The sequence below is a fragment of the Aedes aegypti genome, chromosome 3 (genome assembly GCF_002204515.2).
Source record: "Aedes aegypti strain LVP_AGWG chromosome 3, AaegL5.0 Primary Assembly, whole genome shotgun sequence".
Taxonomy (NCBI): domain Eukaryota; kingdom Metazoa; phylum Arthropoda; class Insecta; order Diptera; family Culicidae; genus Aedes; species Aedes aegypti.
In genome coordinates this window covers 250,262,959-250,277,712 of record NC_035109.1, presented here as the reverse complement: position 1 = coordinate 250,277,712, position 14,754 = coordinate 250,262,959, and the positions used below count along the sequence as shown (strand labels likewise).

Genomic DNA, 14,754 nt, shown 5'->3' with positions numbered 1-14,754 from the left:
TACGAGAACGCTAGGAATTCCTAATTTTAGCAGGATTTTCTTTGATCAGGAAATAACTAGGAATCTCCAAAATTCTCTCTAGAATTTGGAACTATTTAAGTGGTACACGTGCAGCTTAAAAAAACATACTGAGATCGTAGAGAACCCCGCCGATTGGAGATCTTTTTATGATATGAATTTTCTCGATTTTCGAAGTCATAGAGTGTTTTCATAAGTAAGTGCTCATAAGAACATTAAGACGTTGGGACTTGGGACATAACTGAAAAAGAAGGACGAAATGAAGATATGTTGTACAGTTTGTTTAGGAGCATCATCGGATCAACAAAAGTAATCAATTTCTAAAACCATTTTATACCCGTCTGATGAATCAATAATGAATTAATCGACTTCCAATTTACGGAAGGATCCTTCAATGCCGAAAAGTGACTCTGCATTTTTGGGCCGGCCCGGGCGCTTCTTTTCGTCAGTTCCATATTGATCTTCCTCCTTGAAGAAATCCCTGTAACTTTCTATCTTTTCAACCCACTTGTCGATAATATCTTGCAGTGGACCAGCTTCACCGCCATACTCGGTTGGAAGCAATCGCTTTGGGATGTAGTTGTACAACGATTCCATATTGCTTCCATGCACTATGAGCTATAATTATAAAAAATAAGAACATAGTTCGAATATATTGTTACGAGATTCTTACCCGTGATCGATTCTTCTCGTTCAAGAAGGATTTGAACAAATTATATACGGTTTCAAATCCAGTAGGAGTATTGATATAATGGAATCCTTTCAGACGCAATGGCGACCCCTCTTGTGACCACATAGTAGCCTTCTTCACAAAAGTAGGATTAAACTGTAGGAAGTGGGCCATTGTGGTGTTCGATAAGTCCAGAATTCCCATCTGACCAGCAACGCCTAGGTTATCATCTTCTTTCATCATAATATCACCCATCATTGCATTAAATTTGAACACATCTTGAATCGAATATTTGGCGGGATCATAAGCACCTGGTCGAATAAGGAAAATTCTTGGGCTCGACGGAGTTTCCGTGTACGGTAGGGGAACAGCTGAGCCCATTCTCATTAGGGCAGCCATTTTCTCATCGTAAGGGTCGCGATTCCTGATCAATTCAGGCAACGCGCTTCGAATAGTGTAATACAAGTCGAGCTTCTGCTTGGCCTTCTCGAGACTGTGTTTGGCACCTCGCAAAAACATGAGCAGAAATTGATCATCAGTGCGGGCCTTGATATGGGGACACTTGGCCAACCATGTGCGAAGCGCCGCTATATCCTCCTCTAAACGTTCCGGAACTTCATTCAGCTCTTCTCTAGCCTTTTGAGCAAGCTCAGGAGACAGTGGACGAATATCAAGCATGGCGATAGGTGAGGATAAGTAATCTGAAATTAGACGTAAATCGAATGAGGCTAATTTTTGCAATCAGTTTGGAAGGTTTGATGTTTATTGACGGCGATAAGACGGCACCTTTGCTCGATGATAATGTTTTTTGAAGCCACTCGTTTGAAAACCCATGATTTGCAATTTAATCTCATTGTTGAACTGCATATTTTGGGTATTTAGAATACATTCAGTAAAGTGCAATGTTTTAATATCTATTGGCAGAGGCGAATGACCAAAACCAAATCTCTATAATGATAGGAAAATATGTTTATTTGGCATACGTATATTGGAGTATTCAATACCCTTTATTCTTATTGAACAATTTCAAGTCATTTATCGCCTATGGCAAAAGATAAAAAATTGGACTGATCACATTGATTTATACTCACTTGCGCAACAAGGTTGGCCGGCGCTGATGTGTGTTAGCTCAGCTCAAAACAACGATTGAATTTGTACTGAGTTGATCTGGCTGTTCACTATCTTAATCAATACCCGATAGCATTTTATGCGAAAAATTTGATTAGATAATACGTGTAAGCTGAAGTTGAAGGGTTTTGAGCAATTTGAAATTTGATACACAGATGGCATTTGCAAGCATTTTTAAGCTAAAATACGTTTCTGTAGAACCTATAGGGTGAACCGTAAAAAGCCAGCTTGATCAGAGGCATTGCAATATATCAAGATACCGTGAACTCGGGTGAAATAAGGCGGTAGGATGAAATTTATAATACGGTTGCTGGAACACGGTTAAATTTCTTACAAATAGAGCACTAGGGGCCTTCCCCAGACGAGTGGTTAGAGTCAGCGACTACAAAGCAAAGTCATGCTGAAGGTGTTAGGGTTCGATTCCCGGTTGGTCTAGGATCTTTTCATAAAGGAAATTTCCTTGATTCTCTTGGTCATAGAATATCATCGTGCCAAACAGGCTTGGGAACTGTGACCACTATTTGCCACAGTTCATTGATTCTGCCAGTCAACCAAAACACAAAGCAGCAGCAGCATCAATACCATCAGGCGTTGCGCTGCCAACGGTTCACACACTGCTTGAATGTTTTTGTCTCTCCACTAGGATCGTTTTCGGGCAGCCATCTCGAGGTGAATGATTGAAAAAAATGTTAAATAATTCAATCGTTAATATTTCGCTTGTGTTTTCAACTAATTGCAATCTATTAGCGCTAATAGCAAGAGCACAATCATTCCGTTGCGATACACATAAATAAGTTCAACTTCATGTTGCCTTTATCGAGCAAAAATGCGAAACCCCGAAAACCGGGAAAATCGTGTCACCACACCACTCGAGTCATTTCGCATTCGGGTTTGAAAAAACGTTGGGAAGAAGAAGATTACAGTTTTTATGAGCCGTGACATTTTTTTGTTTTGAAAGGTCATGGTTTGCTTTGGATTATGATGGACGTGTAGAAAAATGTGAAGGTCGAGATGGTAAATGTTTGCTATAGTACATTTCCCTTCCCTGGTGCCAAACGATATACGAATGCGAAATGACAACTTTGGCAAAGTAAGCTCTCAGGTCATAATTGTGGAAGGGCTCATTGAACACTAATCTGAGAAGCAGGCTTTGCCTCATTGAGGACGTAATGTCAAGAAGAAGAAGAATAAGAAGAAGAAGAAGAAGAAGAAGAAGAAGAAGAAGAAGAAGAAGAAGAAGAAGAAGAAGAAGAAGAAGAAGAAGAAGAAGAAGAAGAAGAAGAAGAATAAGAAGAAGAAGAATAAGAAGAAGAACAAGAATAAGAAGAAGAAGGAGAAGAAGAATATTAAGAACAAGAATAAGAGGACGACGATGAAGAAGATAATCACCAATATCAATGTGCGAAGATAAGCCGAATGTGTATCATCCTCTGAACAAAATTGATTTGAATAGATTTTTTTTTCAATTCGATGTTTTGTTTCAATTCAAAACAATTAATATCAAGGAAAATTTAAATGAGTTTAATAAAAAAAAAGGATTAGATAAATTTGAAGTATCTCATTTTCTTTTTCTAAATTTAAAGGGTTATTAAATTGATGAAATTCAAATACATAATTTAAATGAACTTTGTCGCATTTCAAGCGCTTGCTTTCTTAAAATTTAAGCTTAACTAGGAAACGTATCGATACAAATATAAAATATAAAAGATAGAATCGGTGAATCAATTGAACAATTAGAATTTGAATTGAATACAAAAAAAAATAATGGAGGATGCTTAAAACATATTCACAAAAGTGAATACCTTATCAAAACTTGTACCCATTTGCTCATTTTGTAAAAATAATGGAATTTTTAGATAATGAGGAATTTATTTGGAAATAGCCTACATTAAAGTTGCTTACGTTGTATTCTTGAAATTTAATTAATCATTATTTACAAGAAGCTTGAATTGGTAAAAATAAATCAAGCATATTCGTAATCAGAGACCCCTAATTCTGTTTCTAGGGTTGTTTTAAAACGAATGATCAACGAATAATCAATTTCACCCCAATATAGAATCATCCGATTTCTCATTTAAAAGATAAAATTCTCACGTTTTGTATCATACAGGCGTATCTGCAGTGATCGATTTCTTTTCGTCGATTTCCTCTTTGCTTTAGTGCAAGAAATTCAATCGTTTTTCGTTACATTTTACGATACAGCAAGACAAAGGCATGATGAGTACTTACCTAATTGCACCCAAAATAATGGATTTTTTAATGATCGACTCTGATTCAACTTCCGTAATATTGTTTTGGCAAAATGTTTTCCACAAATTGTTGTAAAATTCTTTTTTTAAAAGAGTTTTGTCTCAAATTCCGAACAGACTCATATTCCGCACACTCGGCTTTTGCGCTGAAATATATCATCAAATTACAAGGAAATGGCAGTCTCAATTTTAACGTCTTCCAATATTTCATACCTCTATAATAGTGAGGATTCTCTAGCTTAGATCAATTTATTTGCGAAATTTTTCATTTGTACACGTTTTTTCCGTACTGTTCGTAATTTGAATCAAAGTGTTCGGAGAATTATACGGAAAGGACATCTTGAACTCCATTAGGGGAATCAAGGTTTTCTTCCAAATTGCAAAGAAAGGCCGGAAACTGTGAAAGATCGCGAATTTCGTCTCAAACATCTTGAGGAGAAGAAGCACATTTTTTTTACTTTTGATGACAATACTGAACGTTTCTTGAAATCTTCTTGAAAGGTTTCTCAAGTGACTATTAGTTACCTGAAGAGATCAAACATTGAATGAATGATTTACTTGGATTTTGTCCAGTCCAAGTAATCATTATGAAAAAGAGAACCCAATCTGACATTTTTCGGAAACGACTTTCTCAAGAACATTATCTTGGTTACTTTAACAAAAGTGATCTAAAAGCTTTAAAAAAAGTTTAACTTATGTTTGATGTCCGTGTGACATGGGAACATTTCCAGTCCAATCGCCGTCGGTGCCAAAAGTGGGGTCATGGCGCAAAACATTACCACATGGATGTGAAATGCATGATTTGCGACTCCTGTGAATGAAGATACTAACTATTGAGATTACCTTTCGCGTACCAGGCAGGTGAACGGTAACGTTTTTCGTTCCGCTCGAATCTTTTTAATTTCGAATGAATTTACCCAAGGAAACTCCTATGCCGAATTGAAGCAGATACAACTACCGAAAGCTAAACATTACCTATATTTTGCAATTAGATTAAATGGACAAATTGATGTGAAGTTTTGCGAACAAGTTACACGTCTTCTCAGTGAGAATCGAACTCACGACTCCCTGATCTCTAGTTAGGGCGCGTTACCACTACGCCATGAGAGGACCCATGAACGCAGAAGTTAACCTGAATTCGATTTCAGCTCAATAATCACGTGGTCCTCTTTCGCAAAGTGCACCGCTTTCGGAAGAATTAGATGCCCATCCAAACACAACGCTTTATCAGAGTCTATGAATGGAGAGTTGCGCGATGAGACTTCTTTGAATGGTTGTTCTTCTTCGTCTTCGAAAAAAGCCCCTATCTGTTTTGCTGGTCTGCTCGATAGGTAGACGGTTTGACAGTTCGATAGGTAGATTTGGTTTCACTCTTCGCGCAACTCTCCATTCATAGACTCTGCGCTTTATATATATATCCAATGCCTACACGCTAAACCTGCTCAACGCAGCGCATGTGTAAAAACTACACAGAATGAGGCAACCAATGCAGGACGCTCTGGCTGAGTGAAAATTCTGTGTATGTCGCACTCATGCTGTGTGTAGCCGATGTGTTGGCCTTCGGGTGTGCGGGGATCGATGGAAATGGAACTGTCAAGATGGGGAGTTTTCTGTGATTTTTTCAGGCGAAAAGCCGGAAGATGGTCGCAAATGTGGAAGTTTTTTCCCATTTGCTTCCGCTTCGGCTATTCGAATGAAAAAATCTCTGAAAACTTAAAAATTTGAATGTTTTTTTTAATGTTTACACAAAATCAGCCTCTCTTCATGCAGCACAGATTCTGTGCAAAGGGGGCTGTACACAGTTTTGTGCAAACGGTGGTAAACAAACCGAATGAGTGAAATGCGCACAGAGGAGGAACGCTTGGTATGCGGAATTCGCTTCCATTTTTGTTTTGTTTCTGAAAACATTAAAAAAAACATTCAAATTTTTAAGTTTTCAAAGATTTTTTTCATTCGAATAGCCGAAGCGGAAGCATATGGGAAAAAAAACTTCCACATTTGCGACCATCTTCCGGCTTTTCGCCTGAAAAAATCACAGAAAACTCCCCATCTTACCAACGGCCAACTGTTTGCTGCCGCGCGGGAGAGATTGACAGTTCCATTTCCATCGATCCCCGCACAGCCGAAGGCCAACACATCGGCTACACACAGCATGAGTGCGACATACACAGAATTTTCACTCAGCCAGAGCGTCCTGCATTGGTTGCCTCATTCTGTGTAGTTTTTACACATGCGCTGCGTTGAGCAGGCTTAGCGTGTAGAGATCTGCTTCGCAAATCTCACGCTTGAGATTTTGATGCAACATCACTCAACGTAAAAACATGATTCAGTCGCAAAACCCGTCAAAAACTCGCGGAACCTTAGACCTTCTTATGGTTGTAAGTAACGGTTTCCTCAATTAAGAAACAACAATTTTGAAAATAAAATTTCTCAATTGCACCCTTTAGGACTCTAAGCTCTTTTGGAAATTATCTTAAATTTTGAAAATCAGAATCCAATTCCGGCCGTGAAAGAGGAAAACAAATTATTACTAATTAATTGAGAAAAAGCTCAAAAACTCGCTATGAAGTTTGTAAACACGCATAATTTTCATATAGGACTCACTGGTCCAATTGAAAATCTAGTTACTCAGGACTTAGAAAGCATTGCCAATCAAGAGAACTTTTTCGAATATTCCTGAGCGACTGATTTGCAAAAAGTGAGAACTATCATTAAAAAAAGTCAAAAATATGAAAGCCCCTGGCGACGACGGAATTTTCTACATCCTCATCAAGGAACTTCCAGGAAGATACATATCATTCTTAGTTGATTTATTTAACAAATGTTTGCAGTTGGCATATTTTCCTGACAAACTACTGTCTGAGGTTCCACTAATTTTAAAACCAGACAAAAATCCTGTTGAAGCTTCCAGCTATCGTCCAATCAGTTTGCTTTGCTTTATCAGTAAGCTTTTCGAAAAGGTCATTTGGAACAGAATGATGGTCCACATAAACGAAAATTCAATTTTTGCACATGAGCAGTTCGATTTCTGACATTTAATCCAATTGCAAAGTATTTGTAATGTTTAGTTTTTCGGTAGTTGTTAAACTTCCACTCGGCTGGTTAGCCGTAAACCACGAATAATAATCAAACAAGAATAAATGAATGTAATGTTTGAAATGATACTAATAAAGCTATAGAAAATTAAACTCACTGGACTCAGTGTGGTGAGATGACCAAAAGATATCGGACGTGACTCTCACTCGATAGCATAAAGTCCGAATCCTGGTTAGACTATTACCAACTTCTTTAGCATGTACTATTGATTGCTGTCAGCAGTTGCTTACTGGTAAACGTATACGTATTAGAGTGGTTCAAAAAATCGTTTTTGCTCCACACCGCTCATTCGATTCTAGATCAAATTCTGAGTGTCCTCCCAAAATTTGAGCTCATTTGGATGAAAACTGAGACTGCACAAACCCTTTTAAGTTTATATGGGAATTACTATGGGAAAAGCAACCAATTCATTCAATCGGTCATAGTGTTTGCCCATGTCCTCTTGGAGATTAGAACTACGTTGATACTGTGAGATACATTCATCAACTACAACTTTGCCGAAGACCGTTTTCACATCGGACGCCCCAGTAATTAGTTATTGATTTTTGAATGAGTTGTAAAACTTTGGCTATAATTATTGGGCTGCTCTGCAGGCATCACTGGATATATGCAGTAAAACATAGTAGCCATGATTTGTGCGTGCTATCTTTCGCGCCAGGTGCAGCAATGTTGCCTGTTCAGAAGTTAAATAAGCACTGCTGAAGAATTTGTGACTGGATATAAATCAATAACTAATTACTGAGGCGTCTGATTTGAAAACGGTCTTCGGCAAAGTTGTAGCTGATAAATGTATCTCACAGTATCAACGTAGCTTTAATCTCCAAGAGCACATGGGCAAATACTATGACCGATTGAATGAATTGGTTGCTTTTCTCATAGTAATTCCCATATAAACTTTAAAGGGCTTGTGAAGTCTTAGTTTTCATTCAAATGAGCTCAAATTTTGGGAGGACACTCAGAAATTGATCTAGAATTAAATAAGCGGTGTGGAGCAAAAACGATTTTTTGAACCACTCTCATACGTATACATATACTGGTGCATCTAAAATTTTGTGATATTACATTTCATTTTTGCTGTTTTATGTGTAAAATCTACTTGCCATATTGACCCTCATCACTCTCTAAAATAAATCTTTTCGCATGAATATTAATCCTTCATATTTATTTGGTACATTTCTTATGTTTTTTACACTTATCAATCTAACTCTAACTTTCGGAAAGATCCAACTGTACCGAATAAATCCTTCTCTTCTGCAATTGGATTTGTTGATATTCGTTTACTTTCATCTACACCTAAACTCTGGTCATGGATCAAATACTCTCTATTATCGATCAGTCTTTGCTCCCATTCATCTACAAACTGCTGCACTGGACCCAGCTCTCCTCCATATTCTTCCGGAAGAATCGATTTCGGAAAGTATTTATGTAATGATGCCAAGCTAGATCCATGCGAAATTATCTGAAAATAAATAGCAGAAAATCGATAAGCGTATATTGGCTGGAACTTCGTGACCGATAAGAGCTGATAACACATGTGACAGTATGACGACCAAATTGAACGAGTGTTTATCTTGGTCACAGCTGGTTATTATTGAACAATATGTTATTGGAAACACAACCTATGGGAGCGCAAGGCTTTTATATCTTACCGTTTTACCACGATTTTTCTCTGTCATAAGGCTTTTGAAAACATTGATTACAATGTCGAATCCTTTGGGTGTATTAATAAAGTGGAAACCTTTTTGCCTTAGCGGACATCCTTGTTGATTGAGAATTGCTGCCTTTTTCAAAAACGAAATATTGAAATTAAAGAAATGAGAGCTTGGAGAGCTGCCCAGATCAATAATCGCTGTTTCACCACATATCACCAGCTGATCGTCATCTCGAAACTGTATATCGCCAATCATAGTGAATATTTTGAGGATATCTGGGAAATCACAAACATCTCCATCGAACGCATTTCCTCGTATGAGCATGATTTTAGGGTCATCTGGGTTAACTGTTTTCGGCAATGGTACTGATACGCTAAAATTTGGATATGAAAGTAGTTATGATTATGCTATTCTGTATTAGACAGATGTTATTCATACCCCATTTGAATTACTTTCCGAATGAACGGATCTAGTGGGTCTCTATTGGCCATGACTTCTGGCAGCACCGTTCGAATTGAATAATAAATGTCCATCTTTTCCTTGACCCGCTGAATGCTGTGCTTACAAGCTCGCAGAAAATTCACCAAAAATTGATCATCATTCCTGCCTCGGATGTGTTTCGATTGTTGCAACCAGATTCGAATTGCTTCCAACTCCTCCACTGTGAATTTATCATTTTCATTCAACTCATCCATGGCTTTCCTAGCAAGGGCATCCGAAATTGGCCGAATTTTAAGATCTGACTAAGTAATACAATAGAATTGATTGAGCGTGTATTGCATCATTGCTTATTTTATTGCCATACCATTTTTGCAAGAGATATTTCCTCACAGGTCTGCTGCCAAACTTCGACTGAATCAGCATTTTATATATTTTTTGCAATAGTCACGGATGTTATCTCACCTGTTCTATATCGTGCGAAACCACTTTATTGGTGTAATTGTGATAAATGTGTCTAACCACAGAATCGCACGTGTGATTAGATTAGATACGACTGTGATGCTGTGGGTGTTTAACAATGCCTTATCTTGTAGTCAGTGTTTCATTCTACGAAATATCCAGAGTTCCAATGGAGATTTTTTTTCTATTGACGCCGCTAACGGCATGACAACGTAGCCCGCATATTGAGCTGTTATCTACAGTATGATGAGCCACGTCTATATAAAATAGTCCGCAAGGTTAAGGCTCCTCCAAATCAAAGCGATTTTCACGGCGACAGGGACAAATCGCTGCGATTTTGCTGATTTTTTGCTGCACACACTTAATTTGGAATGCCGAATCTCGGTTTATTTTAACCGAGATTTCCACAGCCGAGTAGTCAGCAAACAAATTTAATGAGATCGCAGCGGAAGAAAGCTAAGAAAAGAAAATTTACAGAAAAATGTGTTCACTCTATTATATTCTCCAACCGACACACAGTGAACTTTTTTTTTAAATTTTATTTTTTAGTTTTGAACAGAAAAACTGCTTTTGAAGTTTCGATGATACCGATGATTGCGATGACGGAGCGTTGAACGTTAATAAGCAACTTGGCAATTTGTTTGTTCAATCTCGGTTAAAATTGGAAAACTGAGTTTCGCACATCCGAGCTTGTGCAAACAATTTAAGTGTGCATGAACAGTCTGATGAACGTGTCTAAGCCGCAGCGACGCGATTTCGCAGCTATTTTTGTCACGTCAATCTAGTCTAGACGGTTCCATATAAGAGTGCTTGCAGAGACACAACAACGAAATCGCAGAGATTTTTTTCACTGTTGCTGAGAAAAATAGCGTTAATTTGGGAAAGCCATCATTCAGCAAAACCTTGCTCAGGGTGGCGGATTCGAATCCCGCTTCAGTCGAAGAACATTTTGAGTCTTAACTTTTCTCGACTTCCCAGGGGATGTGATATCTTCGTACTAGTTATCCAAAATACAAATGCATAAAAGTCATTTGCACTCAGAATTAATTAAAACTGCGAAACTGTTAGGGTGATTCAAAAAGTAGATTTTACTCCTCAGTAGATTTTACTCCTAACCACTCAATCGAGTTTCCAAACTTTTAGCTTTCTTTCAAGATTTTATGTTAAGTTGGCACTTTGTTATTGATAACAACACTGATGCCTCAAACTCTTTATTTGGCTAATAAGTGAGAAGTAGACTATTTCAAAGTCGTCACCGCTTTTAAAGCTATGTAACTGGATCTGTAAATCAAAAGAAAAAGATTTTTTTTTCGTAATTGAGACGTAAACCAGGCAGGCTGGAGAGTGCATAGTACTTAATGGGTCTGTACGCTCCGCGCCGTCTGTGAGTCGTACCATTATTTTTTTTTACTGTAGAGCCTATTGAACCACTGCGTCCATTATTTAGGAATATTGTGGTATGATCCATATATGATTTGGTGCTAATCAAATATCCTATCACAACTAAGGTGTCATAAATATTGGTTGATATAGCGCACGATCCCAGTTAGGCGCGACCTGAGAGAGATTCACGAAGAGGAAAAATATCAACGTCATATGCAGCCCAGATTCTACTGTCACGAAACGTCAAATGCAGCCCGTCGTCTTTATGGCTGAAAAAGTAAAAAGTATTGTATTCAAAATAAACTAGGGTAGGTGTACCAGTTATGGACATAGTGGTTCCCTATTTCGCCATACGTGATTAATTAAATGCCTTCAAATTTTAAAAATTTTTGTTTGTTGAAGTAGTAAGATTTAAGATATATCTTGATGTTAAAACATTCGATAAGATTTAAAATGTGAAAGTTGTCGAAATTTCACATATGGCCAAATAGGGAACCACTATGGTCATAACTGGTACACTTTCCCTATTATAAAAAAAAACCTCGGTCAGCGGAGCAGTTTTTCCAAAGATGCTGATAAACCTAAACACAAATCTAGTTATTTATAATGTCTGCTACGTTTGCTGGCATGAAGTTTCATTCAAAATGCCGTTTATGCCTTGGTGTGATGCAAACGCAAAAGTTTTTTTTGCTGAGATGGCCATGTGAGAGCTTGAACGGCTTGCACAAGATTGATGCAAACACTGAAAAAAAAACTCAGCAATCGCAGAAAAAAAAGACCGTCTCCGCGAGTCGCGTCTCAGGGTGCGACTTGTTTAATAAAGTTTATAACCCTGTTGGGATTACTTTGACATATTTCTAGACCCTTTTCCAAAAATTGACCTTCTTTGATTGAACAAAGCTCCACATCTGCAGAGTATATGTTCAGCAGTTTCGTTTTTGATTTGATCAAAACGACATTCAGAAGATTGGATTTTCCCAATTTTATACAGATGATACCTACTGGGGCAGTGACCAGTCAACAGACCGGTTATTACCCTAAGATCCATTTTTAAATTTAGTATGGCCTGGGCTTTTGGACCATTGTGCCTTATAAACCTTTTTGCTTGTCTTGATGTATCCGTGGTATTCCAGTTAGATGCTATCATAGACATTTCCTAAGATTTAAGTTTTGCTCTCAGAGCACGCTCTGAAACTCCACAAAATGGCTCGGGACCAATAAAATTCATTGAAGAACCTCGACTTGCTAAACTGTCGGCCATTTTGTTTCCATCAATTCCACAATGGCTGGGCACCCAGTATAAAGTGATTGTACCCCGTTTGGCATAAAGTCGTTTGGCATAAAGTCGTTTGGCATAAAGTCGTTTGGCATAAGGTCGTGTGGCATAAAGCCGTTTGGCATAAAGTCGTTTGGCATAATGGTCGTTTGGCATAATGGCCGTTTGGCATAATGACCATTTGGCAAAATGGCCGTTTGACATAATGATTAGAAATAATATCGGAATTTTTGAAGCTTTTACCGAGATCAACACCATTGAGCCCATAGCAAATTTTTTTGGTGGGTTCTCAAGAAGCGTGGTGTTCGTTCAGAGATTTTCCAAAATTGTTGTGACATTAGAGAGCATTACTAAATTAAACTCGTGACGGATCTTTTCGGAATAATAATATTTTTTACATCCTAGAATATAGAGTATCTTTTCTAGCTTGTCGTCATATACATATTTGAAAATAGTAAATTGGCGAAGAAAGTTCGCAGTTATTAATAAATGGAACGCTCATAGAATATTTCGCTGCAGATCAAGCTCTGTCCCAGTTTGGACTTAACACTTGATGAACATTACTTGATAAAAGAAGGGAAAATTTATTTGCAAAATATTTGAAGATCCAATCCAAAGATCTATTAATGCAGAATCATCCAAAAATAGCCTATATGCGAGAACATATTATTTTTCGTTTTAAATATTTAAGGCTTTAACGCCAAAAGTATCTTCTCACAGCATAACTCAAATGAACAACACATTTTTGAAAGAAAATATTTTTGGCAAAACTTTTTACCAATTCAATATAATTTTTTTTTCTGAAGTGTACAACAAAAACACAATTTATTATCGGAAAAAGGGAATATTTGTTATTGCGATAATATTTTTTCCAGTATATTTCGAAAGAAGATCATGCGTTTGCAAAAAAAAAAAAAAAACAAAATATGTTGAATATTGGCAAGTTCTAAAGTAATTATCATCATAACAGCATGAATCGGTAAAACAGCAAAACATAAAAATGGTTAACATTTAGCTTTACATAATAATAATTTTTAAAACAGTATAAATAAAAAGAACAGTATATTTTTAAAAGAAGGCAAAATTTATTATTAAAACAATAGATGAGTGGACGTCAAAAATTGTTGCAGCATAATAAAACGAAAAGACATCAACAATTGCGTTCAGAATCATCGAAGTGATTGTGCTACCTTTCTCCGAATGCCAGTTTATCGAATGACCGTTTTCCCCGAATGCCAATTCCCCAAATGACCGGATTCCTCGAAAAGTGGTGCAGTTTAAATAGGTGCTATAATAGTCTTCAGTGGCTGTATAGTGAACGAGAAAGAACCATAAGCAATCAAAAGAAGGAGGAATTCTGTCATTCTCGGCTATACACATGTTGGCAAAAAGGCTGAGGATGGTAGAACTCGAAAGAACCGCCAATTACACAAAGAAGTGTACAACAAAACCACAATTTATTATCGAAAAAAGGGAATATTTGTTATTGCGATAATATTTTTTCCAGCATATTTCGAAAGGAGATCATGCGTTTGCAAAAAAAAAAACAAAATATGTTGAATATTGGCAGGTTCTAAAGTAATTATCATTATAACAGCATGAATCGGTAAAACAGAAAATATAAAAATGGTTAACATTTAGCTTTACATAATAATAATATTTAAAACAGTTTAAATAAAAAGAACAGCATATTTTTAAAAGAAGGCAAAATTTATTATTAAAACAATAGAAGATTTGACGCCAAAAATTATTGCAGCATAATAAAACGAAAAGACATCAACAATTGCGTTCAGAATCATCGAAGTGATTGTGCTACCTTTCTCCGAATGCCAGTTTCTCGAATGACCGTTTCCCCGAATGCCAATTCCCCAAATGACCGGATTCCTCGAAAAGTGGTGCAGTTTAAATAGGTGCTATAATAGTCTTCAGTGGCTGTATAGTGAACGAGAAAGAACAATAAGCAATCAAAAGAAGGAGGAATTCTGTCATTCTCGGCTATACACATGTTGGAAAAAAGGCTGAGGATGGTAGAACTCGAAAGAACCGCCAATTACATAAAGAAGGGTGCATATTAGATGGCCAGTTCGTTCACCACCCTGAAATGTAGAAAGTTACAACAATTATGAGTGCTAAAAACTTTTCGGGGAAATGCGTTGATCGGGGAAACGGGATATTCGGGGAACTGACATTCCAGGAATTGGCGTTCGGGGATACGACATTCGGGGAACCGACATTCAGGGAAAAGTAGCACAACCCATCGAAGCACTACAGTAATCGATTTCTGTTTCCGCTGATAACTTGAGCAGATCAATGTTATCGATTGCCCCCATTTTGTCATTTGGAAACAAATAAATATTTAAAAATATAGCTCCAAAGAACAGC

General features: G+C 37.3%; 2 protein-coding genes across 3 annotated transcripts; both read right to left on the bottom strand.

Annotated features, from left to right (window-relative positions):
• Positions 1-278: 278 nt before the first annotated feature.
• On the bottom strand, positions 279-1,900 carry LOC5570364 (retinol-binding protein pinta). The gene is made up of 3 exons (XM_001659030.2): positions 1,780-1,900; positions 692-1,389; positions 279-636 (listed from the first exon to the last, which is right to left on the bottom strand). The coding sequence occupies exons 2-3, from the start codon at positions 1,364-1,366 to the stop codon at positions 379-381; spliced, it is 933 nt and encodes a 310-aa protein (XP_001659080.1). The 5' UTR covers positions 1,367-1,389; positions 1,780-1,900; the 3' UTR covers positions 279-378.
• Positions 1,901-8,294: 6,394 nt separating this feature from the next.
• LOC5570359 (alpha-tocopherol transfer protein) lies at positions 8,295-9,885 on the bottom strand. 2 transcript variants are annotated; one of them, XM_021851604.1, is made up of 4 exons: positions 9,619-9,885; positions 9,252-9,552; positions 8,811-9,186; positions 8,295-8,620 (listed from the first exon to the last, which is right to left on the bottom strand). In XM_021851604.1, exons 2-4 carry the CDS (start codon positions 9,506-9,508, stop codon positions 8,357-8,359), a joined length of 897 nt encoding a protein of 298 aa, XP_021707296.1. In that variant the 5' UTR covers positions 9,509-9,552; positions 9,619-9,885; the 3' UTR covers positions 8,295-8,356. The 2 variants fall into 2 exon arrangements, with proteins under 2 accessions (XP_021707296.1, XP_021707295.1); XM_021851603.1 differs by having other exon boundaries at positions 9,252-9,556; positions 9,619-9,884.
• Between the last annotated feature and the right edge of the window lie 4,869 nt (positions 9,886-14,754).